A 23,051-nucleotide genomic window follows, 5' to 3' on the forward strand; every position below is an offset into this window, starting at 1 on the left:
GCTCCAGCCCCCCGGGGCGCCGGGAGAGCTCGGCTTTATGGACTGTGACCGGCACGACCCGGCCGGCATCACCGCCCCCGGGTGCGCCCGCGGACACGGCGGCCGTTTGCCCCGGTGCGAGCCCGTGCCGGTGCGGTGCCCACCGGGGGAGGGTGTTCCCGAGCACCCCCTGCTCGCAGCGGGCTGGCCGCCGCCCGCGGGAGGACGCGGAGGAGGTGGGGGGCAGCCGGGCGCTCCCCCTCGGCAGGGGAGCCCTGCGGGGCGCGGGGGCGGGGAGTGGGCGGGCGCCCGTTCCCCCTCCCGCCGCCACTCGGGCTCCGGGAGGAGGAGGAGGAGGAGCGGCTGCGAGCTGGGCTCTGGGCACCTCACCCGGGCGGGCAGCGCGGCGGCAGGGAGCGCGGCACGCCGGGGCACCGCACCGTCCGCAATTGCGCCGCAGCCCGGGGCCATAGCTGCTCTTTATGGCATGTGGCTGGTAACTTTTTTCCTGCTGTACTCTTTGCGGAAAGGTACGTGCCCCCGGGGGCGGGGGGGGGGGCGCGCCGGGCACCGGCCGGGTGGCGTCGGGCTCGCCCCGGGAGCGGAGCCCCGGCCGGGCGTCCCGGGCTGCCGGCGGAGCGGCTGAGCCGGGCTCGGGGCTCGGCGGGGAGCGCTCGGGGTGCGCGTCCCCCGGGCTCCGGGTGCGCGTCCCGGGGCTGGCGGAGCGCTCGGTGCGGACGGCGGCGCCGGGCCGGGGCAGCGCGGCCCGGAGCGATCGCGGAGCCGCCGCTCGGCCGAGCCCCGCGGGTCGCCCGGGCTGAAGCGCCGCACCGACGTGCGCAGCATCCCCGGCCCGGGCTCGCAGCGGCGCTTCCGAGAGCTGCGCCTTGTGCCCCCACTTCCCGGGACTACTCAGCCGAAATCTAGCGATGCTCTAAAAAGCGCATCCTTCCCTCTGGGAACGCTGTGTTAAGTGTAACCCAGTGGCTTGGTATAAACAAGATTGGGTGGGGGGGGAAAATCGTGAAACAAGTGTATCTAGGAGACGCTGTCCTGAAGATTAGAGATGAATTTAAAGTTGGAGATTAAGCGAATTCTGTCCAAATCTATAGAGGTAATACTCTAAACCGAGCCTCTGCTATAGATGCAATTAAAAAAGAAAGGCAAGGAGCGGCACGTAACATGAGTAGTTAAATCACAGTGCATTTGTTACAACAATCAATCGATGTTACATAAAGGACTTGCCCATTTCCGAATCTGCGGGAATTTTTAATTACGTTTCTGTAATAAATTATCCCTTTGCACATGACCTAACCTGCAGATACGGTAATGGAAGCGCCCACCTTTTGGAAAGTTGTCTGCTCGGAGGATGTAAAATGTCATTTAACCTAATTATCTTTTTTGACATTTGAGAGCAGCAAGGGGGAAATTTTAGGAAATGAGGAGAGTGAAAGAAAAAGGATGGAGCTGCGGCTTTGCATGAGACTTCTCTTGCTGCCTATTACATTACCCATTCAGCTGAATGTTAATCCAATGAAAAATATTTACCAAGGTTTAATAGGGCATCCTGTCCAGTTGTGTGGTGATGATCAATTATTCCATCAATTATTAATTATGGAATAGCTGATTTATTTGAGCTGGAGTAAGGCTGCGTTTGGGAGCTTTACCCAAAATCGCTATTGTGTTTAGGATCTACTGAGCTGAATGTGCCAGTGTCTGCTTTGCTTACATTTGCATTTTTCACTGTGCTAAAAGGAGGAATCAAACCCAAACCCAAATAACCACTGAGGATGCTACAATTTCTTGCCCCCCAATAGTCAAAATGATAAAGAGCTGCACCGGCTGTATCGCTTTTGCATGTTTTAAGCCCCAGCTTCTTGGAAAGGGATCTCTTCCCACAGAGCTATCTCTTCTGAGAACGGCAAATTAAAAGCCTCCATTAGCACAACTCCTCGTGGCCTCATTTTCTCTTTTTTAAGAAATAAAATGTATCTCCAGTGTTGAACAGTCCTGGTGATGGAAAGTGTTAAAGCGAGATGGTTCCAAAGAGAGGACCGCGATACAATGGGAGTTTCATTATAATAATAGGATAAAAAAATGAATTGCTTAATGCATGATAAACCTCCCAGATACTTAATATTTCTGGGCATTGAAGCACATCCTTTTAACATGTTTCTGCTGTAGAACAAGAGCTCAAGTAGAAACAGAAAGCAAATAAACATTTGGTCCAGGAACCACTGAAGTTGAGAAATCCCTCGATGGGCTGTAGCTGCTTATTTCTCCCCTGCTTATAAAATAAACCAAAATGGGCGGTTGGCAAGCAAACAAACAGGGGGCTGAGCAGAAGGACGGTCTGGCGGGGTGGGTGAGAGCAGCCAGGCAGAGGAGGAGGGGAGGCGAGTGGCGTGATGAAGAGCACACTGGTCAAAATTGAGAGGTTTGGAGCTGGAGAAGCATCTCCCTGCGTGTTCTCGCTGGATCCCTCTGCCGCCTGATTTATATTGGCATTATATTTACATTATGTTCCTGTATTGGGTGCAGTGAACTATGCAGCTTGTGTTTTTTAATCTCTCCCCATCTCGGCCCCCCAGCGTGGCACAGCGCTCATTTGTCTCTGAAATGAAACATGGAAACCTCATTAAATGCACGGAGGAGAAGCCTGCAGTGCTGAGCTCCTCGCCATGCCCGGCTTCGTTTACCCTGCGGAGAGCCAAAATTTCCCCGCACAAGGAGCCACCGTGGCCACTTGCCCACAGCCCTTACCTGCACCTGGTGTGGGCTCAGGGCTGCCCCTGCCTTTGGATGAGAAAACCCATGTCGGCAACCCGAATGTTTCTGGTGCATTTGTTGTCTGGAGGCGCAGGCTGTGCCTGGCGCGGGTGCCGAGTGCCAGGGCTGTGCGGTGGAGCGGCCCTTCCCGCACACGGGGGCTGCGGGCTGAGCTTCGGGCAGCCGCGGCACCGGGCGTCTTTGTGCCGCGGTGCTCGGGTCTCTGCCCGGCTGGTCCCGGGCTCCAGGGATGGGTGGCGGGCGCTCCGTCCTCCTTTGAAGCAGCTGATGAACCGAGTGCAAGAATGAAGCTGGAAGCTTCTGTCTGTGGCAGGAATTCTTTTGACGTGGCGGCACGCGAGTTCCGAGCCGTGCCTTGGATCATATGAAGTCATCTTGCAGCCAGATAAGCAGGCTGTTAATAAGTGTGACTTCCTAGGAGGGCACGGAGGAGGAAGGTGTTTGGTTGTTGCAGTCGTTACGGCACGTGCGTTGCTGGGAGGCTTATGCAGTGGCAGCTTTGGGTGCAGAGTGTTTCTTGTCTTTGGAATCTAGATTATAGCCAGCTACATATTTTTACATAATCATGATTTTGTCAGTTATCCTTTCCCTGCCTGTAGATCCTTAAGAAATAACCCCCACCACATACAATCTGCATGTTGCCGCCATCATCTGCCAGCAGAGCTGTACCAAATATTTAGGAAATGCATTTCCCGGCTCTCGCTTGCTGCCTCAGCTGCTGCCTCTTGAAAGGGCCGTGTTGGCTCCTCTGGGAGAGAAGGGACTGAGCACAACTTAGAGGGGAGAAGGGAGGGTGAGCGAGGCTTTGGAGCTTGCTCCATTCCCCCGTTTCTCGTACCTGTTGGCTGCGTAATAGAAATCCTCGTCTCTACCTCGTCACACCAGCGTGCGAGCTGCGGCGTGCCGGACGGCACGGGCCGGTGGCTCCGCGGGAAGCCTGGTAGCAAGTGTGCGTGGCCTCTGGTGCATATCCCGTGTACCCGCTTGGCCTGGCCCTGGCCTCCCCGGGCTCCATAATGTCACCACATGTCCTTTTGGGACTTGGTTGCTGCCCCTCGGGCTTCATGTTCAGTGTGGCTGTGGAAGGGGGTGCCTGGGCTAGTTCCTCACCCCCAAGCACTGAGGGTCCCGGGGGGAGGCTCGGGCAGGTTTTGGCGCTTGGGAGGTGGTGTGGAGCTGCAGGACATCCCACTCAGGATCAACCCCCTGTCTGGATGGGGTGCTGAGAGCGGTACCTCCAGCAGGCTGGCGTGGGCTGTTCCAGGGACAGGCAAATCAGTGGGGAATGCTTTTTTTTTCCAGGCAAGGGTTACAGCTGCAGCCTGGGTGCTGTCGTAATAGCTGTAGGTGGTTCAGGCCTTAATTTCCATGCAGATGCACTAAGGAGCATGCGGCTTCGTGTGTGAGCGATGCCCTCACCCGCGGGGGCCCAGAGGCAGAGTTCTCCTTGGCTCCTTCTCCGGGTTGCGGTGACGGCAGCTGCGAGTCAGGAAGGACCGTGGTGTTCAGACCAGAGGGGCTGTGCCCCAAGGGTGGGACTCCTGCGACGCCCAAAATACAACGCTGCGGTGCAGGAAAGGTGCCGGGGCAAGTGTTTGCTGCGCTGGGCACCAGCTGAACGCCTCGGGCCTCGCTCCGTGTTCCACGGCACAGCTTCCACCCCCCAGACGGGAGGCAGGCTGTGTGCGCCTCTTGTGCTCCGCTGCAAAGGCCGCCGGTCTCGCGTTTCTCATCTCAGCTGCCTCTCTCCCTGTCCCTTCCGTGATGCTCCTCGCCGATGCCACTTCTCGCTGTCAGCTCCAAGGTCACTCCCTTCGTTAGGAGAAAAGCTATTAAAAGTGTCCTGAAGATGAGTGCTTGAAGGATGCTCGTTCCAGGGAAGGCCAACCGCTGCCCCAGCATTACAAATGTGCGGACAGGCTGTGATGGAATTACTGTCGAATCTTGAGGCAGTAGAGAGGAAAGATTAGGACTTGCCACCTACCTGTAATTCCCACCCTGCAATGAGTGCCAAGCTTCGGTTCACTTTCTCCTTGAACAGGGCAGGTGTCAAGCACCCTTAATGAGGATAATAAATGAGCGACTAGGTGGTGATTAGCCTGCTGTTCTTCACAATGTCCCTGCAGCCGTCGCAGCCTGTGGCTGGAGGAGCCCCGGTGGCTCCTGCAGCCCCTTGCTGGCTGTGGTTGGGGTTGTGGAGCAGCCTCGGTGGCTCCTGCAGCCCCTTGCTGGCTGTGGTTGGGGTTGTGGGGGAGCCCCGGTGGCTCCTGCAGCCCCTTGCTGGCTGTGGTTGGGGTTGTGCTGCAGCAGTTCACCCACAATGGGCACCTGGGCGGTCAGAGCGCCGAGCCCAGGGAGGGAGGGCTTGGGAAGGGTGCAGCTGGTGGGATAACGTGAGCTCGAGTCTGGTGCCGAGGTGCTGCAAAACCTCCTCTTGAGTGCCAACAGCGCGTGGAATTGTGGCAAATAGTCCGGCCTCCCGTGGCCACCGTGTTGTAAAGTGCTCGGGCAGTCAGTGGCCTCTGCCACCCCTTGAGGAGCAGTGCCAGCCCCGGCTGGGTTGCCTGTGCCTGGAGGATTGCGTGTGCGCCCCCAAAACACACCTTGTTCAGCCTTTTCCTGTCTCTGGGGGGTTTCCACCCAGGTACTGATGTGCCAAAGACCTTGTTCAGCCTTGAGGAGCTTGCTGGGGTTGGCACGGGACTGGCTCCAGGGTCTTGGGCAAGTAGCTTACTGAGATGGGTGATATGTGTGCATCATGGTCAGAAAGGGCTGCTTAGCTCAGGAGAAACGTCTCTGTGACTGGGCTGGCACGAAGCTGGTTGTTGTGTGTCCTAGAGCCGCGTCACGGAGAAGGACGGGCTCTTCCCGTGAGCCTGGGGGAGAGGAGGGGTTGCGTTGCTGGGCGCTCGCCCGGGAGGTGATGGCATTTGTGTGCTTACGCAGGCTGGGCTTTCGTGCAGGACTCGCACCTCCATCTCAGCTGCCGCTTCCAGGGACGCGTGGCTTGGCGACAGATCCTGGGGTCAGCTTATGGCCGCTCTGCCTCAGCCCCACTTTAGAGCAAATGGGCGGTGAGGTGCAGCACCGTGCCCTGCGGTGCCGGCTTGGCTGTGCCACCGGAGCTGGCGGAGTTTGGGAAGTCCAGCGAGCAAGACGAGTAAATATTCTGAAGGGATGATAGCAAAATGGCTTGCTTCTCCCAGCTCAGATAGAGATATTAATATTTCAATACCTCTAGGTTGTAATTTACTACAATTTAAGAAGATTGCACTGTGATAACTTAAAATACTAGATAACTAAAATAACTAGCAAAGCCAGCCGGTCTCCGGCGGCGCGCTGGGCTTTGTGCAGCTTCAGCTACCGGCGGCCGGTCTCCGGGGCTGGTGCTGCGCGCCTGCGCCGCTGCGTCCTCCTCAGCACTAACCGTTCCATTTTGGCTTCTCCAGCCTCCTCTTTTCAGGTTCATGGGAATTAATGCCCTCGATATGTAGGTTAGGGTCAGCACATCTGACCAGATGTGAGCAGTGATTTCTGGTTTAAAAATATTGCAGTGCTATTTCTAAATGTTTAATCTCTCTCAGTGATTTGGAGACAGTTTTATGAAACATGGAATTAGGATGGTGCTCAATGCTAAATGGTAAAGGAGATTATGTGGATTTAACTCTATGCGTCTGTCACATAACTATTGCCAATCCCATAACTTCCATTTTCTATTAAAAATCCGTTTCCCCCTTTGACCTGAAAAAGCTTTACGGGTAATCTGAATTTCTCTGTTTATGGGGTATTTTTCCACTCTCGGCCGCAGCCCCTCGCCCGTCCCTCTAGAGCCGCCTGGGGGGAGAGGTTTCCCTGGCAGGCTGTGGGTGCTCTGCCGCTGTTATGGTGGCGGATCCCTCCCCAGCTGGGTTTGGGAGATGCCGACAGGGCCTGGGGCAGAGCCGGGTGGTGTCGAGGCGCTGGGCACCGCGGGGTGCTCCTGCTCCGAGGCCGCCAGGCGATGGGTGATGGCTCCAGCCATCTTCTGCTGCGCTCAGGCGACAGGCGGTGCCGCAAATAGCACAGCGCTGCTCGCACGTGCTCCTTCCGCTGCCTGCAAACGCGCCGCTTCCCTCTTTCATGTATTTGGGAGAAGCACCGCGCTGTTCCGATGAAGGGAAGTGCTGATTCGTGACGACAAACCAGCCTGGAGATGTCACCAAGTGACATCTGCAGGGCGTGCAGTGGCCCCGTGGCTCTGCAAAGCCTGGCTCTGCAAAGCCTGGCACTGCTGCACAGCGGGCTCGGCTGGAGCGCGTTCCTCCTCTGGCCCGTCGTTCTTCTGGTGCTCGTCAGCAAGGGAGGAAAATTAAATGGCTTTGTCTACTTCTGCCTGTGTGTGGACGCAGGGAACTGGGATGTGGGGAGATATGGAGATGCTTTCTCACCTGTAAATCTGTTGTCTCGTGTGGTGGCAGCGCTGGACCTTGCTGGTGAGCTGATCTGCTCCATGGTGGCTTTGCTGGGCTGAGCAATGCCCCTGGCGTGGGACAGCTGGGCTCTGAGTAGATGAAGGAGGAAACTTTGTCATTTTAGGTGACGATTCAGTGCAGAGTACACAGAGAACAAGAACCAGGTGCTCTTGCCTGTGATTTAGTGGGTTCTGAAAGAGACGTGAGCTGGGAGGAGGATGGAGAGGACTCTGCTGTAGGAAGGGGTGAGGTGTCTTGGGGTTTTCTGCCTTGACGTGGTTGAGGGCAGCGTGGAGCGGGCCGGTGGCACAACACGGAGCCAGGATAGGCGCTCAACCAGCCTCTCCTCCGGCGAGCAGCTGTGATGGCCTCAGAGCTGAAGCAAGGCTCTCCAGACGGACGAGGCTTTCCTTCTCCCCCCAGCTCCTGTCCCCTCCTCCCCAAGTTAAGAAATCGAGGTCACGGAGGGTCCCCCGTGACTCGTTTTGAACCGGCGGCACAGTAGTGATCTGCTTATTGGCTCTGCGGCACCACGAGCCGTGTTCTCAGCCAGAGCTATTAATACACCCGCCGAGGGCCGCTTGCTATATCCCTGTCCTTCCGCCCACTTGGAAAGAGTGCGGCTAAAAAAAGAAAACGGATCTAAAGTGACTGGGGGCCTCCTCATCCTTATTTATAGGCAATCTTGCTCGCTTTGGTGGAGCAGGGGGAGCTCGTGGTCCTGGAGAGTGGGAAGGAGGGACTGGAGCAGTTGGGTGGAGAGGTCCCTTCCCTCGCTGTGGAGGAGGGAAGCGCGTTTCTGCAGCACTCGTGGCGCCCTGGAGAGATGCTCCTGGGCATCTGGACGATGCCTTCAACCTGCGCATCTCCATCTTCCCATGGGCGATGTGACGCTGCCAGGCGGCAGCTCAGGCTTTGTGCAGGGTGGACCTGGGCTTCCCCTGGCTCCGGCAGAGGGGAGCAGCACGGAACCCCGTTTTCCTGCCCCTCTCCCGGGGCTGCAGCATTTGGAGGCAGTGGCAGGGTGGTGGGCGAAGATCTCTGCCCTGCTTTGGGAGGTTTGGACGGGCTGTGCTGGTGTTGCCGATGAGCAGCGATGAGGCACAGGGGTGCCGGCTGGCTGCTGCTCCGGGCTGGGGGACATCGGGGTTTGCAGGAGAAACGGTGTTGGTTTGCTGTGCTTGGTTCCTCGTTGCTGCACGTGGGTGTCCGCAGCCCTGTGGGTGCTGAGGCACGGCCGGACCACGTGCTCAGAGCTGCCTGGGCGCGTACGGCCACCTGGGGAGGCCTTGGGGGGCTGCCCTGCGTACTCTGGCTTGCACAGCCCCGCGTTGTCCTCGCGAGGTGCCTGTGATCCCTGATCCGTGCTGCCAGTGAGAGCGCTGGCCTGTGAAGGTGGCCTTTGCGCTTGCAGCCCACGCACGGGTGCTCCTCCGCTCCCCTGCTCTGCCACGCGGGGCCGGGGCAGTGCCGGGGGTGCTGCCTGTGCCGCTGGGGATCGGCTGTTTCTGTAGTAACCCCGCGCCGTTGTGGCCTCTGCTTTCTCTGCAGCACATGCTGAAGATGTTGGAACCAGCCTCTACTTTGTGAACGACTCTATCCAGCAGGTCACCTTCTCCAGCACAGTGGGGGTGGTGATCCCCTGCCCGGCAGCAGGGTCACCCAGCGCCGTCCTCCGGTGGTACCTGGCCACGGGCGACGACATCTACGATGTGCCCCACATCCGGCATGTCCATGCCAATGGGACTTTGCAGCTCTACCCCTTCTCGCCATCAGCCTTCAATAGCTTTATCCACGACAACGACTACTTCTGCACCGCGGAGAACTCGGCTGGCAAAATCAGGAGCCCGAATATCCGTGTCAAAGCAGGTAGGAGCTCTCTGTGGGCGCTGGGGTTTGGGTGAGGTGCTGGCTTTTAGTGTCAGCGACAGGGCTGGGGTGGCAGCAGGGGGGGACATGCAGCCTGGGGGTCTGCAGCGGGTGCGTGGAGACCGCGATGTGGCTGCAGACTCGCGGCCAGAGAGGTCGTCTCCCCCGGAGCTGGTGTTACTACACCCAGCTGTGCACGGGGGCTTTGCCGGAGCACATCTGTCTGCGGCGGGGAGACCCCACAGCGCCCCTCAGACCCGTCTGTTAGCGCTGGAGCATCCAGCCCCAACATGCTAGGGCTTATTAAGCAAAAAAGAAAGAAAAAAGGAGGAGTATGGCAAAGAGTTGATTCCAAAAGCCATTATAGTAAATTATTGACCAGGCCGAGGAGGGCTAATAGCCCAGGAATGGCTTCATTATGTAACCTATTAAAAGTGGGGCTAGCAGAGGGGACATGACAGAAGTGACTACAGGGTTTTTTAATTTTAATACCTTGTACTGCAGAGTAAATTGGTACTAACCCCCTTCTGTGGAGTGAATGATTTACCAGCACTATCAGGTCACCCGTAAGCCAGAGCTCGGTGAAGAAGGGACGGCAGGCGTGTCGTGGTCCGCGCCTTCCTGCCGGGCGGGCAGCCTTCCTTGGCTCTTCCCGTGCGTGCCGAGGGCTTCCGCGGGGTCACCGCAAGCCGGGAGCGGAGCTGAGCCCTGGCTGCAGCCCGCCCTCTCGCCATGGGGTCTAGTGCACCCCTCCTGCCAGGGGGGTCAGCTGAGAGCGCAGCCGCCCCGTCCCCATAGCAGGTGCGGTGGGCAGGAGCTGTGGGTGCGTGTTGGGGACGCACACCCGGGGCTCTAAGGCCACCAGGACGGCTCCGGCTGTGGCAGCGTGAAGTGCTTGAGCTTTATGGCATTTGGAAATGGTTGTGAAACGTTCCCCTGCTTCTGCTTCCTCCCGGTCGTCTTGCATCCCAGTCACTCCCCAGTGCTTTGTAATGGCAGTGCACCGAGCAAAGCCAATTAAGGCTGTATAAAGAAAGCAAATGAAACACAGCTGAAAATATAAGGCATTGGGAAAATCTCCGGAAGCTTTGGAGAAGCTGTTGGTGAGCACACGGAGCAAAGCTCTGCAGGCAGTGAGGGTCTGAAGTGTGCTGGTTGTGGCCATGTGTTAACCCGGGAATTATTCCCAGCGGCAGCAAAAGGCCAGGAGCCCCAGTTCAGAGCTGGGCAGCGCGGGGACCGGCTTTGGGGACAGCCATGAGGACAAGTCGGTGCCCATGCAGCAGGTCTGCACCAGGCTCAGGTCACGGCAGTGGCGGGTGTGTAGGAGCTGGGCTGGATGTTCCTTGTGGTCCCCGCTGGCCTTTAAAGCCCGTGAATAAACCTGCTGCATGTGGTTAAAGAGGCTTTGGCCAGCTAATCTGCTTTGGAGTCCCTTTCCGTGGCTTCTCCCCATGTCCTCGCGGCCCCGGCCCTCGTCCTCTGCCAGGGCGCCGGGGGGATGCAGAGCGGGCTGGAGGCTGCTCCCAACCCTCCTGCAGCAGAGCAGGGTGCCCCAAAAGCCTGGCAGATTGAGGCGGCTTGCTGGTTTGTGTGACGAATGTGATGCATGGCCAGCGCTGCTTTCCACGCGGGAAAACACCTTCCTTTGGGGGCTGCTGAGGAATTCTGTCACAGGAGGTTTGTTGAGCTGCTTTTGCTCTGGATGAGGCTCTTGTTAAATGACGAAACGAATTCATGTGTGTCTCACGATAGCGATGCCGCGGTGCCTGCATCCTGCAGGGCACGATTGTTGTCACAGTAAGGAGACACCTGCACTCATGGTTCTTTATACTTAAACTTGAGGAGTTTATGGTGTCTGTGTGTGTTACTGGGCATAGCGATTCCTTGGTGTCTTTCAGCAGAGGCTGGGGTGGATCAGCCCACCTGGGGAGTTGTCACTGGTCCAGCGATGCGAAGGGTTGTGCAGCTCCCAGAGGAACGGGGCACGTGGTGGTGACAGCTCATGGCTCCGGCTGTGGCGTGGCTTGGAACATTGTCACCTGCTTCCCACAGTATTCCTGCGGCGGGTCTGGGAGGGTGCCAGGCTCTGTGTCACCGGCTCTCACTCCCTGGTGCCCTGTGGCTGCGTTTTCAGCATCCAGCAGTGAAATGATTAGGGAGCCTGCACCTTAGAGCTACTGAATGCCCTTGGTCCCTGTGCTGAAGCTGCAAACCTCTGCCTGAGCAGCTTTGGTGACCGCAAACCCAGCAGCTTGTGTCAGCGGCGAGCTGGGGTGACACCGGGGACCGCGGCAGGGTCCCAGCAGCAGGGCCGGGCATCCCCTCGGCACGTTCTCCAAAGCAGAGCCGCTTCCTTCCCCGGGAAGGTGGGCCAAGTGTTTTGGGTGGAAGCCGCTTGCTGCTGGGTGGGTTGGTTTGTTTGGGAAACGTGGGATTAAAGCAAGAGGAAATGTGTTTTCTCCCAGCACTGTCATGCTACCAACCATCTGCTTTTCTCTACAGTTTTCAGGGAACCGTACACTGTTCGGGTGGAGGACCAAAGGTCGATGCGTGGAAACGTGGCTGTTTTCAAGTGCCTCATCCCCTCTTCAGTGCAGGAATACGTTAGCGTTGTGTCCTGGGAGAAAGACACCGTTTCTATCATCCCAGGTAAGAGACGAGCCACTGTTTTTTTGGAAACTCTGACCTGTTTTGCCATGTGTGAGACTCATTCGTGGAGGGTCTTTTTTTTGGCTTATTGTCTGTGCCTGTGCTGCCCAAGCAAAAGCTTTTATTGATGACCATCTCGCGGCTTTGTACTGGCAGACATTGGCGGTGGGAGCAGATGTGTTGTGCTCAGAGTCTCCTTGGTGTTGCGGTTAGTACTTTGGTGGTTTTGGGCTGGCGGATGTTTGGTGTGTGCCAGCACGTGTGCCCTGTCCGGGCACCCTGCGAGCCAGCACTTCGGGTTTGGGCAAGAGGAGAAGCGTCTGCGTGTGCTGCCCGTGTCCCCCGTGTCCCGGCTCCCGCGCTCAGAGCCGGTTTTCACATTGTCAGGATGATGCACAAGTAGATATTCCAACTTCTCTTGCAAGTTTTCACAACCATTCCAGCTGTGGGGAAAGGAACGTGACCAAAATGGCATTGTGTGCCTCTTCGCCGTGTTGGCACCTGCTTCGTGCCCCTGTCCCGTGCGTCTGCCCCATAGCCCGGGCCGTGCCCTGCTCAGCGCTGGGCTGGCCGTGCCTTGGTGCGCAGGGGGACCGCAGAGCCCGTCTTGGTGCAGGGACTTTGCAGCCCGGGGTGTTTAGCCCTGGGTGATTTTTGGCCCAGCCGTGCTGTGCGGCAGCGCGTTGGTAGCGCCGGCTCCGGCTCGTCACGGGTTTGGAGCAGCGCGGAGGCTGCGCACAGGTGCTGGGCACAGCGTGGGGCCAGCCCCGTGTCCTCGTGTGCCGGGGTGACCTCTTGGCTCCCTCCTCAGCGCCAGTATTGATGGCAGCGCTGGCTGCCCTGCACAGCATGTGTAAGCTCGTAGTAAAGCAATCAATACCGCTTTCCCCGGGGGGATCCGGAGAGAATTAAAGGATTTTGCCTAAAGTGAATGCTCCGCGCTTGATATTTGCTCACAGGTCAGCAAGTCCCGCTGCTCCTGCAGCGTTGCTGCGCGGGCAGGGCCGTGGGAGCAGGTGCTGCCGGGATCGGCACAAGCCGGTGCCACTGACCGGGCACCGCGGGCCGTTCGCTCCGATCCCTCTGGCAGGGACGGTTCTCGCTCCAGGAGCTTAAGGAGCAAAGGGCTTCACCTGGTGGGGGGTGGCAGGTTCTCCTGGGGGCTGCGGGGGCTCTTGCCGGTGGCCTGTGGCTCCAGAGGGCAGCTCGTGTGCTGACTCAGCACAGGCCAAGGGAAGCGGGGTGCGGGACTCGGGGTGCTGGGGCTCGCGGTGCCGGGGCGGGTGCCGGTGGGCGATGGCCCCTTGGGCAGCCAGCGTCCCTGGAAAACGCACGGCACCCTCGTTTGCAGAGCCCGGCTGCTTGGCCGCTTTGGTGCTTTTCTCGGCAGCAACTTTGTCACCCGTGCACTTGCGTGATCTTAACCAGACTTGTTCTCAAGTTTGCCGTGGCAGTGGATTTTGTAATACGATGATTTAATTAGAATGGAACGATTTTAACATTCTAAAGCAATAATTACCCTAAAGACAGAACATATAAATTGTGTTACAGTGCGGAGTCAACACAAGCAAACATGTTTTGCTCTTGGATTACAAATATAGTATCTGCCTGGAGCTTATTTTTTTTATTGCACTTGTGATAGAGCTAAAACTGGCTTTGCTGTTACCAAAAACATGGTCTTTTCTTGACCGCTGGCGAACCTCTGTTTCTGTCCTAATTTTGAGTGAGCAAGAGGAGGAGGAAGATGTGGAGGAGGAGGAGGGTATGGAGGAGGAGGAGGCCCGTGCTGTTGGGAGGGGGCGGCAGGAAAGCCGGAGCGGAGCCCCAGCAGCTCCTCCAGCCGCAGCCGCGCTCTCTGAACTGTCAGATCAAGCGGCTGTTGCACACACGGCGCTCACAGCTCCGCTCCCGTCGGCCCGCAGAAAGCAAAGGTGTGTGCAAGCACCGCAGCTCGCTCAGAAGTGTGCCCGAGCCCTTTTTACAGCTGCATAGCGTGGTGTGTTTTCCCAACTTTGATGTGCCACACTAGCTGCTTTTCCCAAAACTTCCCTCTGGGAGGACTGTGCATCCCCCAGCAGGCTTGGTGCAGCAGGGGTGAGCAGTCCTGGTGCACAGGAGCAAGAGAGATCCCCATCCAGACCTCTCTGTGGCAGAAAACTCTTTTGAAGCGACTGTTTCCACAGTTAATGTCTGCTTTTCCCCCACCAAATCCACACTCAGCAATGGGGCAGCAAGCGCGTCCCCTGGGGCTGCTGCTCTGCCCAACTCAGACCCTGGGCTGTGTTTGCGGGCTGGGTGGCCCTTTGGTCAGCTTCCTCGGGTTCTTTCCGTGCTGAACTGGGATTAGGGGCTCCCGGGCTCTGCTGCTGGGCCCCTGCGCCGTGTCTTTTCAGACCAGCCTTGCTGCTCTTTTGGCGACGCTTTGCTGGGGATGCCGCAGAAAGCCCCGCTGGAGACCATCTGCTGTACCGTGGGGTTCCTGGGTGACAACCTGCGTCCCCGGGGGTGTCCGCTGCTGGGGGACGGGCTGGCGCGGCGGGTCGTGCGGCAGCACCCACAGACATGGGGGGCGCCGGGCGCTGCTCTCCGGTGCAGAACGCGCCTCTGCCGCCGCGTCCCCGGGCTCTGGCAGGGGGTGTCTCTGCGTTGGAACAGACCCCCGAGCAACTGCAGGGAAACGCTGTGTCTGCACGGCCCTGCTGCACCAGGGGGGTTTGGTGGCAAGTTGCATTATTTGGTTAACTTGGCAACGCTGTAACTTACCCTGAAATCAAAGATAAATTCTTTATGGAAGGTTATCCCGCACATAAATCATCATTAGTGCGGCTCATTTTTGTTTAATGCCTACCTAACTGTGCTGCAGTCTAAAAATGTGTGTTTAGTGAAGTCAAGGGTTGCAGAGAAATTATAGGGTTTTCAAAAACCCATTTGCCTTGCTGGTGCTCACATCAAAATCAATCTTGCCTTTCGTTCTCAGCCTTGTCGCAAACATGCAGCAGCCCTTGCAGGACATTTAATGTAGGCTGGTCGTACTGGGAGCGGAGCGGCGGTGCTTGCAGAATTTACAGAATGGGGACTGTGTGCAAGGTTGTGCTTCACACCCGGGCTGTGATTTCAAACTCTGTCGCTACTGATGAATCTTGATGTGTATTTGGGGGGGTCAATGGGAGGAGGATGGGAGGGACTGCAGCTGAGCAGAGTGCTTTACAGGACTCCATTGCTTTTCCATGGGGAAGAGGGGGAGGCTCGTGCTCCGAGCCGTTTTAAGAACTCTATGTGGTAAACAGCGTTTAATTTTTAAAGCACTATTGCTAGGCTGGGTGACATGAAGACTCTCAGGCACATGCGTGGTTTGGGTTTGTCGTGGAGGAACTGTGGTGTGCATGTGGCTGAGCTGCTTTAGTTCCTGTGCTCTGGTTGTTGTGGCACCGGAATGGAAATTCATGGCACCGGAATGGAAATTCATGGCACCGGAATGGAAATTCATGGCACCAACTCGTCTCTTCGGGCGTTGCGCGGCTGTAACTCGATGTCAGCGGTCGCAGGTCTGAGCCCTGCGCTGAGCTGCTGTGTGATGCTCGTGTCGTGTACTCGATAGGTTGTGTTGCAAAGGATCTAAGTGCAGCACTTCTCGAGGAACGGCCCCTCGAAGGGCGATGCTTTTCTCAGCAGCCCTAGTGCGGATCCTCTGAGGGCTGCAGGTGCTTGGGTGTCCTTTGTCACTGGTTATCCACAAAGTCATTTCTCTGGAAAGCAAAACGTAAAGCTTACCAGAGGGATGGAACCGAAACAAATGAGTTCTGTGAAGTTTTACATATGTTTTTGTGTATATTCTTGGTTGAACAGCAGCCTTTTAGGAGTTTGAAAAACGCCTTAGCTCACCTGTTTGCGGTGGTTCAGATATGAGCTTAGTTTGACCTGAGCAGCCCTTTCTGTCCCCTCCTCTGCAGTGCCCAAGTCTATTTCTGGGGTTCTTAATCTCATCTGAGCAAGTGTTTAGTGACGTGGGAAATGAAATTGCAACAGCTTTCTCGTGGGGTTAAACGTGGCCGTTCACCCCGAAGATGTGCGCTCTGCTCTCCCACACCTCGCAACATCTTCAATGTTCCGTTTCTCCCTAAAATGAAGGGTACACGGTTCCGCTGCGGTCCGTCTGTAGATGCGGTGTCTTGAGACACAGCACGAGGCTCCCGGCAATTGCCGATGGGGGTCTGGGGTGCCCGTTGCCTCCCCGGGCTGCGACTCTGCGTGCTGGGACACAGAGGGACGATCCGAGGGGTGGAAGAGCCAGGACCCGGATAATTCGGCATTGTCCTCCTATCAATAGGCTTGTTCTGGGGAACGTCAGGCTCCTGTTACTGCAGAAAAGCTGGAAGCTGGGACAGAGCAAACAGGGCGAAAGGCAGCCCTTGTTTTGGTGTTTGTCTTCAGTGGGAGGGTTTGGGACAGGAGAGGAGTCGCTGCGGGTCTTTCCTGGCCGTTACCATTTTTATTTGATTCTGCCCGAGTAACCCCGGCTGGTTTAAAGGCAGGAGCCAGCAGCCCGTGGGGCTGAGCAGCCCGTGGGGCTGAGCGTGCCGGTCGGAACCCACCGCGCTGCCCCGTCCCCACGGCCGCCTGCGACCCCGATGGGGCCGTGGGGCCGCAGCCGCCTCTGCCCGGCAGCTCCAGCGGGAAAGCTGTGACCACTGCGCAGAAGGCAGCCGAAGAAGTGGCCTTTTCAATTGAATTGTGCAGCTCCTGCCTGGCCGGGTTGACTCGCCGCGTGGAGCAGCCTGATGTGATTTAAGCGAGCGTTGGCCTCCCCTCCCGTGTCTGGGGGGGCCGCGGAACCTTTTCCCCTGTCGGTCCCGAGATCTCCAAAGGTGTCCTGGCTTCTCCCCCAGCCCTTGCCACCCTCGCCGGCTGCGACATGTGCCCAGACCTGTTACAGAGGGAAGTAGCTCCAGGCGTTATTCTCACCAAGTGGGGTGAGATTCTGTCTGAAATCATTTCATCCTTCCCCAGAGACTTGGCGTGAATTTTATCTAATCGCCATGGCAACAGATAAAAAAAGGTGTGAGCACATCTCCTTTTGCTGTGATAATTCAGATTTATATATTCAGATCAGATTGGAGTTAGAGATTTTAAAAGGAGCAGATGCAGCAGAAGGTGTGACTGCAAATAATGTGGTGAGAACGTTTGATGATCCTGCCCTTTAAGAGGGGAGAGCGCTTTCCTGCAGGTTTTTTTGGAATATAATTATTCCATCAAATCCACTTTAACAAGGACTCATTATAGCCCTGATAATGCAGAGTCACGTTGGAGACAATCTCGCACACGCATGCACACACACCAGAAGAAGGGACGACAACAAGTAAACAAAATGCCCGTGACGGGCCGGGCACGAGCGCCCGGTCGCTGCCGCTGCCCCGGGACGTGACCCGGGCTGGGTCCCTCTCCTGGGCGCAGCTTTGGCAGCTGCCCCCCGGTGCCAGGCGCCCGTTCCGCAGGCTCCAGCCTGATCTCAGATGAGCTGCCTGGAAGTGACCTCTGGCCATCCCGAACCAAAGCTGTCGGCTGCTTCCGATGCGCTTTGCAACTCCTGCAGGAGGGGAACGCTTCGCCCGAGCTCAGGGCGAGGAAGCCTTTGGCTGCTTTCTCTGCAGGGCGGAGGAGAAAGGATGTGCAGGGTTTGGAGAAGGAAAGTTGCTGTTGATGCAGCACTTGGCATCCCAGTCTCTCATGATGTCCTTGCCCCTGCTCCAAACCCTGCGGGATGATAGAGCACGAGCCAGATTTGGTACAACAAGCTCCAAGGCGTGAAACGTAGAGGAGTGGTTGTTGTTGGAGCTGCCACCTCTTTGCGTGCCTGTTTGTGTAAATCTTCAGCCATCCCGAGCAGCGGTTGTGCCGTAGGGAAGGGAGAAAAGGTGCATGGAGTGTAGGATGGGTGGCTGAGGGTTTGGAGGCAGCTGGGCTGTAAATCTGCCTGATGCCCAGCCCAGACCCAGCGGCAGCTCTGGCTCCTACATTGCACTGCTGAGCATTTAGGATCCACATCGGGCTCGCCGGTGCTGGAGGCGAGCGGGTGATGAGCACTAGGAAGGCTTTGCTGCACCCCTGCTGTAAACCTTTAGCAGTCATCGTGCCGTGAGGATTGGGATGATTTATCTGAAGGAAGTTGGACCAGAGTGCAGAGGACAGGAGGAGGAGGAGATGAGCAGGAGATGCTGGAGGACACTCGCCGGGAGCAGCCAGCAGCATGTGTTGCCTGCACTCCCCCGAGTCCCAGCGTGACTCTGCATGCTGGGGTGGGTTTTGTTCCAGTTGTGCGCTGAATTGCAAATGGGGATTTTGCAGGAAATTGCAAGGAAGTTGGGAACAAGAGGCAAGTTCTCTGGAGCAGCCCTCTGGCTGGACAGAGCTCCCCTGGCAGGACAGGGGAGCGACCTGGGCCGGAGGAGTTCGCAGGCTGATTAACATCCCATGACGGGTTGCCTGCCTTGCCTGGAGGCGCTGGAGACCCTTGGACCTGCGCACCCTTGTGAGAGGCTGCTCTGCCGAGAACCGGCCCTGGGAAAAGGTTACGAGCCCAGCGAGTAGCGGCACTGAGCTGTGTAATGAAATCTGGTGCTACCTCTGCACCTTGCTGAACACGCTGCTGCTCCGCCTGCCTGCGTAACCCAGCGCAGAGCACGCAGCTCCCTGCTGGATTACGTGGGCTGTGGTCTCATCTCCCTGTTTAGAAGGTGTTTGCTAAATTGTGATGCTTTTTTGTGTTTTGAAGACCTTCCTGTCGCAGGAGAGCGGAAATCCTCTGGACACGGGTCTCTGTGGGGTACTGGAGCAGCTGAGGCAGCACTCTGTGCGCCGGGCACGGGGCTGCAGCCCCGCCGGGCTCAGGGGGCTGTGCCGGGGCTCTCGGTGCAGGGACGCCTCGCCCAGGGGGTCCTGGTGAGATCCCCCTCTGCTTGGAGTGCTCTGCCGCCAGCTCGCATGGCTTGGGAAGCACCAAAGTCCCTTTGGAAACACCCACACCAGCTCTGAGAGGTGTGTTTGGAGGGAGAGGGTTTGCTTCACCAGCTGTTTGCTGGCACGTTCGGGTTCTCCATCCTGTCCGAATCTTTCTCCTTTTATGCCTCTTTTTAATTGTCCTCTGATAGAGTGAGGATGGTGCTGGTTCCAGCCCGCACCCCCCGGTCTCTGCGGGGATTTGTGCCGACCAGGGCAGCGCAGCAGCAATCGCTACAGCAAAGCCAAGTGATGTGAAAACTGTGCAGGTCAAAACTTCTCATCAGAACCACATGTTTCCGTGAGCTTGAGCCGCCTGCCCCTGGGCCCTGGTGCTGCGCAGGGACAGCGACCCGTGCTGTGTGTAGCGGAGCTGAAGTCATCGCGGCTTCGTGCCGTGTGTCCATGGGGATGCTCACACGTGCGTGGCCGCCTCACCCCGAGCCGCGGGGAGCAGGGCAGGGGTGCTGGGGTGCGGGTGTGCGTCCTCCTCCCCCCTCCTCCCTGCGCACACACAGATGCAGAAACAATCACGGTCATTATTCCTACCATGGTGACAGTGACAGTGGCAGAGATGCCAGCTTCCTAACACAGACGGCTTTATTTCATCTCCTCTGTTTTTCAAAGCCTCTTTCATTTTGTATGAGGAGACAGATGTGAAGGGCTGCAGGCTGATAAATTCTGCTGTCTTATGAAAAGAGAGGGTGGGTTTTTGTTGTGGTTGCTTCTCTTCCTCCCTCCCCAGCCCCCTCCCGCCAGCACAGCCACAGCCTTTTTCTGGAGGGGTGCTCCTGGCGTGGGCTGCTGCGTGATGGTCACCTCGCTGGGGCAGAGCGGGCTGGGCTTTGGGTGGAAACCCTGGGGTTGTGGTGACGGGCACCCGGTTAGAAGCAAACGAGCCCAGCGGTGCAGATGGCTCCCTGGAACGCATCCGCAGCGCCTGGCCCTGGCGCGCGCCGAGATGCGACTGAGGCTGCACGTTTGCTGGGGAGGAGCTGCTCTCAGCTGGCGGAGCGAGGGCCGAGTGTTGCACGGGCTCGCAACCGAAATTGTCTGTCTCCTTGTGATGCTGCAGGGGCACTGGGGCTGCTGGGTCGGGGTGGTGCCGGTCGGAGGGGCTGCTGCGGTTTGGTCTGTGCCAGCTGGCAGGATGGGGCATGGAGATGGTGCGCTGCTGAAGGTGCTCTGAGCGCCCGCCGGGTGCGGAGCTGCGGCCGCGGTCCCGCCGCGGTGGGCACCGGGTCCTGTGGCTCTGGCGGCGCCTGCCCGCGTTGTGCCGGTCGCGGTCCCCGTGCGGCTCCCGTTCCTCCTTCCTGCGCTGCTGACGAGAGTTCTGGTTTAAAAATAAATTGCTCCATCTTTAATTGCGGTTTAAATAACTGCTTCATTTTTATTTAAATGTGGCTCTGTAAGGCTTGGAGAACAATTAGGAGAAAATACAGGGCATTGCTCTGGTGCATGTGTTCAAGCATATAATTAATTTTTTTTATTATACTGATGTTTGCCGAATCTGGAAAAAGATCTTATTGTTCCTCTTGATTTAGTCACGCACAAGGTCTACAAATACACCAGCCATTTCAGGGCTGCATTCCGGGGCCGTGGGGCGCTAGCACAGGGGGCTCTGGGGTCGCTGCCCGGTGACGCAGCCGGGCACTGCACCGGGGGCTGTGCGCCTGCGGTCTGCAGCCCCAGAGCGGCAGCTGCCGCGTCCCGGCCCGGGACCGTCTGCGGGGGCCCTGCACTGCTCGGGAGCCGCTGGACGTGTCCTCAGCCCCTCCCGAAGGCCTTTGGGAGCCCCCGGTGGGGCGGGAGTCTGTGCTTTTGGTGATGGACGGTGTTAAGAGTGTAATCGATGACTCGGGGACGCTGGGTGAAATCTCCCAAATGACCCAGCGACCTCTTCCACAGGCGAGCCAGCCATTCAGGAACATAAATCTCGTTGCGAGTCGATAGGGATTAGGTTCCTAAGTGCCCGACATCGCTCAAGTGCTTCTGAAAACGTTGCTTGTTGGAGGGTTGCGGAGGAAGCTGCATGTGGTCTGGCGGACTATGAGCTTATCAGTCAAAGGTGCTTTACTTGGTGACAGAAGCCACTTGTGGTAAACAAGCCGCTGGCCCTTTGCACTCCTCACAGTCCTTTAACCATTTATTAAAGCGGCTATGAACTCTTCTTGGAAATGAAATCTTAATAGCAAGCGCGGCAGAGATTTTTCACAGATGGCAGCGCTGCCAAAAGCAGGCATTCAAGAAAACATTCATCAAAAACATTCATTTCTTTCAAAAAGAATTTGACGTTTATAGCGTAGACAAATTTGGGACTCATTTGCTTTGCCTTTCAGTTTCTGAATTTTTAGAGGTCACGTTTTTCCGCACCTTCGAGGGTTAGAAACTGTGTTATTTTTAACTGGAAACTGAGATTCCAGTATAACCGCGCGGCACCGAGAAACGGGGTGTGTGATGAGGCTGGGGACGGCGGGACCCGGTGTGCGGTGGGGGGTGACGGGGTCCTCGGCAGTGCCGCTGTCACACACAGGGTTCCTATGGCCTGGACCACAGCCCATCCTGCACCCACCGGCCGTGCCCGCTCAGGACGGGGCGTCTCCCCTCCTTAGAAAGCCATAAGTTCCCCTAAGAGGAAGCCATTCATTCGCAGCTCATCCCCATTTCATCTGAAGGCTGCACCATGCTGGGCTTCAGCCTTGTTATGTTTTCTCTTGAGCAATACCTTTTATTTCTGCGGCGTTTAATATTCCTTCCCAGAGCCTGCCGTGCCTCTTCTGGGCCTTTCCACCGAAGGCAGCTGTGAAACTAAGTCGTCGTAGCTGAGCTGTACCTGGTGTTCGCGTGTCACAACCGGCTGGTCCCCTGCCTGCTCCGGTGCTGTCACCTCTCCCCGTGCCTGCTGTCCCCTCCCTGCCTCGCGTCCCCGTCACACCGGTGCTCAGCTTGCCGAGCAGCTTGGGCTCGCAAAGGACCTATTTCTGTGGCCCAAGGGCTGTAAATGCCACCTGGGGCATTGTGCAGCAGTGGAGCCGTTGGGTTCTGGGGAAGCGAATTGAACCAGCCTGACCTGGGCTGACGACACCGAGATCTTCCATGTGTTGGTCAAGGTCTTTGTTTCCCCGGGGCTGCGGAATTTTGGTTGTAGCTGAAACGGGAAGATTTGTGGTAGTTCTGGCTCTGCCTTCGCCAGAGCCTGTTTCAGACCCTGACTGATTGCTTGGAACTGCCTCTCCCTGCAAACCCGATTTCATTTGCATCCTAGGAGGAACAGTGTGCTGCAGGCAGCAAAAGCTGGTGCCACCAGCGGAGATTGCTTATTGTATGTCATTTAACGTCCATCGGACTTGCATCTCTGGTGTTCTGTTTGCAGCGTTACCCCGTGGACTCGGTGCCACGTGCTCCATGGGTGCGTGCCATCGCGGTGTCTTGTTGAATGCTGCACTTCCACAAGCGCTCCCTGGGCACACAGAAGTGTTAATGTTCCTACAGATTGCTCTCCACAGCTGTGTGTGTCCCAGCGCAGAAGCTGTGAAAGGTGTGGATGTTGACAAGAAGCTGGACCGGGGCACCGGGCACGGTCCCTGGCGCGGGGGCCGGTGGTCCCGGGCAGTGGGTGCCAGCCCGGTGCGAGCCGTGCGGCTCCTCGCAGGGCGGCGGGTGCTGGCGGCTCCAGGTGCGGCGGCGCTGCCGCTTGGCTCGCTGCCACCCACTTAGCGCTGCTCCCCGAGCTCGGCTGTTGTACGATCGATCAGACCTCCTGGCACGTCCCGTTGTTTAAACAAGAGCTATGGCTATTGCATACAATATATGTCCGACACGCTCGTGGCAGTGTCAAGAATTAACTGCGTAATCATCTCCGTGATCTTTCTTTTTTATGACAGCAGGACGTTCTAGGATGACTGTACCCTGTTAGGAAGGGAGGGGACTCACCTGTCACAAGGGGCGAGTGGGTCTGTGGCAGCAGGGTGGCCGCCTCGGGGGGTGGGCTCTAAACCGAAGGATTCGGGGGGTGGGCTTCCAGGTGGTGAACAGAGTCAGTTCTGTATCTCGAATGCTGCACATCTGACAGTCTCACTTCCCGAAGCTGTTGAAAATGCACGTGAATTTCCTTTTCCTGCAGGGAAGAGCTCTCTGGGGATTGTATTTTTGTTGCAGTCAAGACCAGATTTAACCAAATGCCTCTCTCCACCACGTTGGCAAGAGCATCTTGCGATGCCAGTGTCCTATCAAATGGAAATGGCTGAGTTTCTTCTTTATTTATACATATATGCACAATATATGAAACGAAGAAGCTAAAAATGATGAATTGCAGCT

The 23,051-nt window shown here is 57.3% G+C and overlaps 1 protein-coding gene across 1 annotated transcript in view; it reads left to right on the forward strand.

Moving 5' to 3' along the window:
- Positions 1 to 466: 466 nt before the first annotated feature.
- The window catches only part of DSCAML1 (DS cell adhesion molecule like 1), a gene marked incomplete at both ends in the record, with an annotated part of 88,492 nt that continues 65,907 nt past the window's right edge, over positions 467 to 23,051 (forward strand). The window contains 3 exons of the mRNA XM_080358050.1: positions 467 to 509; positions 8,772 to 9,089; positions 11,595 to 11,741. Coding sequence (XP_080214176.1) covers positions 467 to 509; positions 8,772 to 9,089; positions 11,595 to 11,741 — 508 coding nt within the window. The remainder of the gene's footprint in view (positions 510 to 8,771; positions 9,090 to 11,594; positions 11,742 to 23,051) is intronic.

The sequence above is a fragment of the Nesoenas mayeri genome (genome assembly GCF_963082525.1).
Source record: "Nesoenas mayeri genome assembly, chromosome: 22".
Taxonomy (NCBI): domain Eukaryota; kingdom Metazoa; phylum Chordata; class Aves; order Columbiformes; family Columbidae; genus Nesoenas; species Nesoenas mayeri.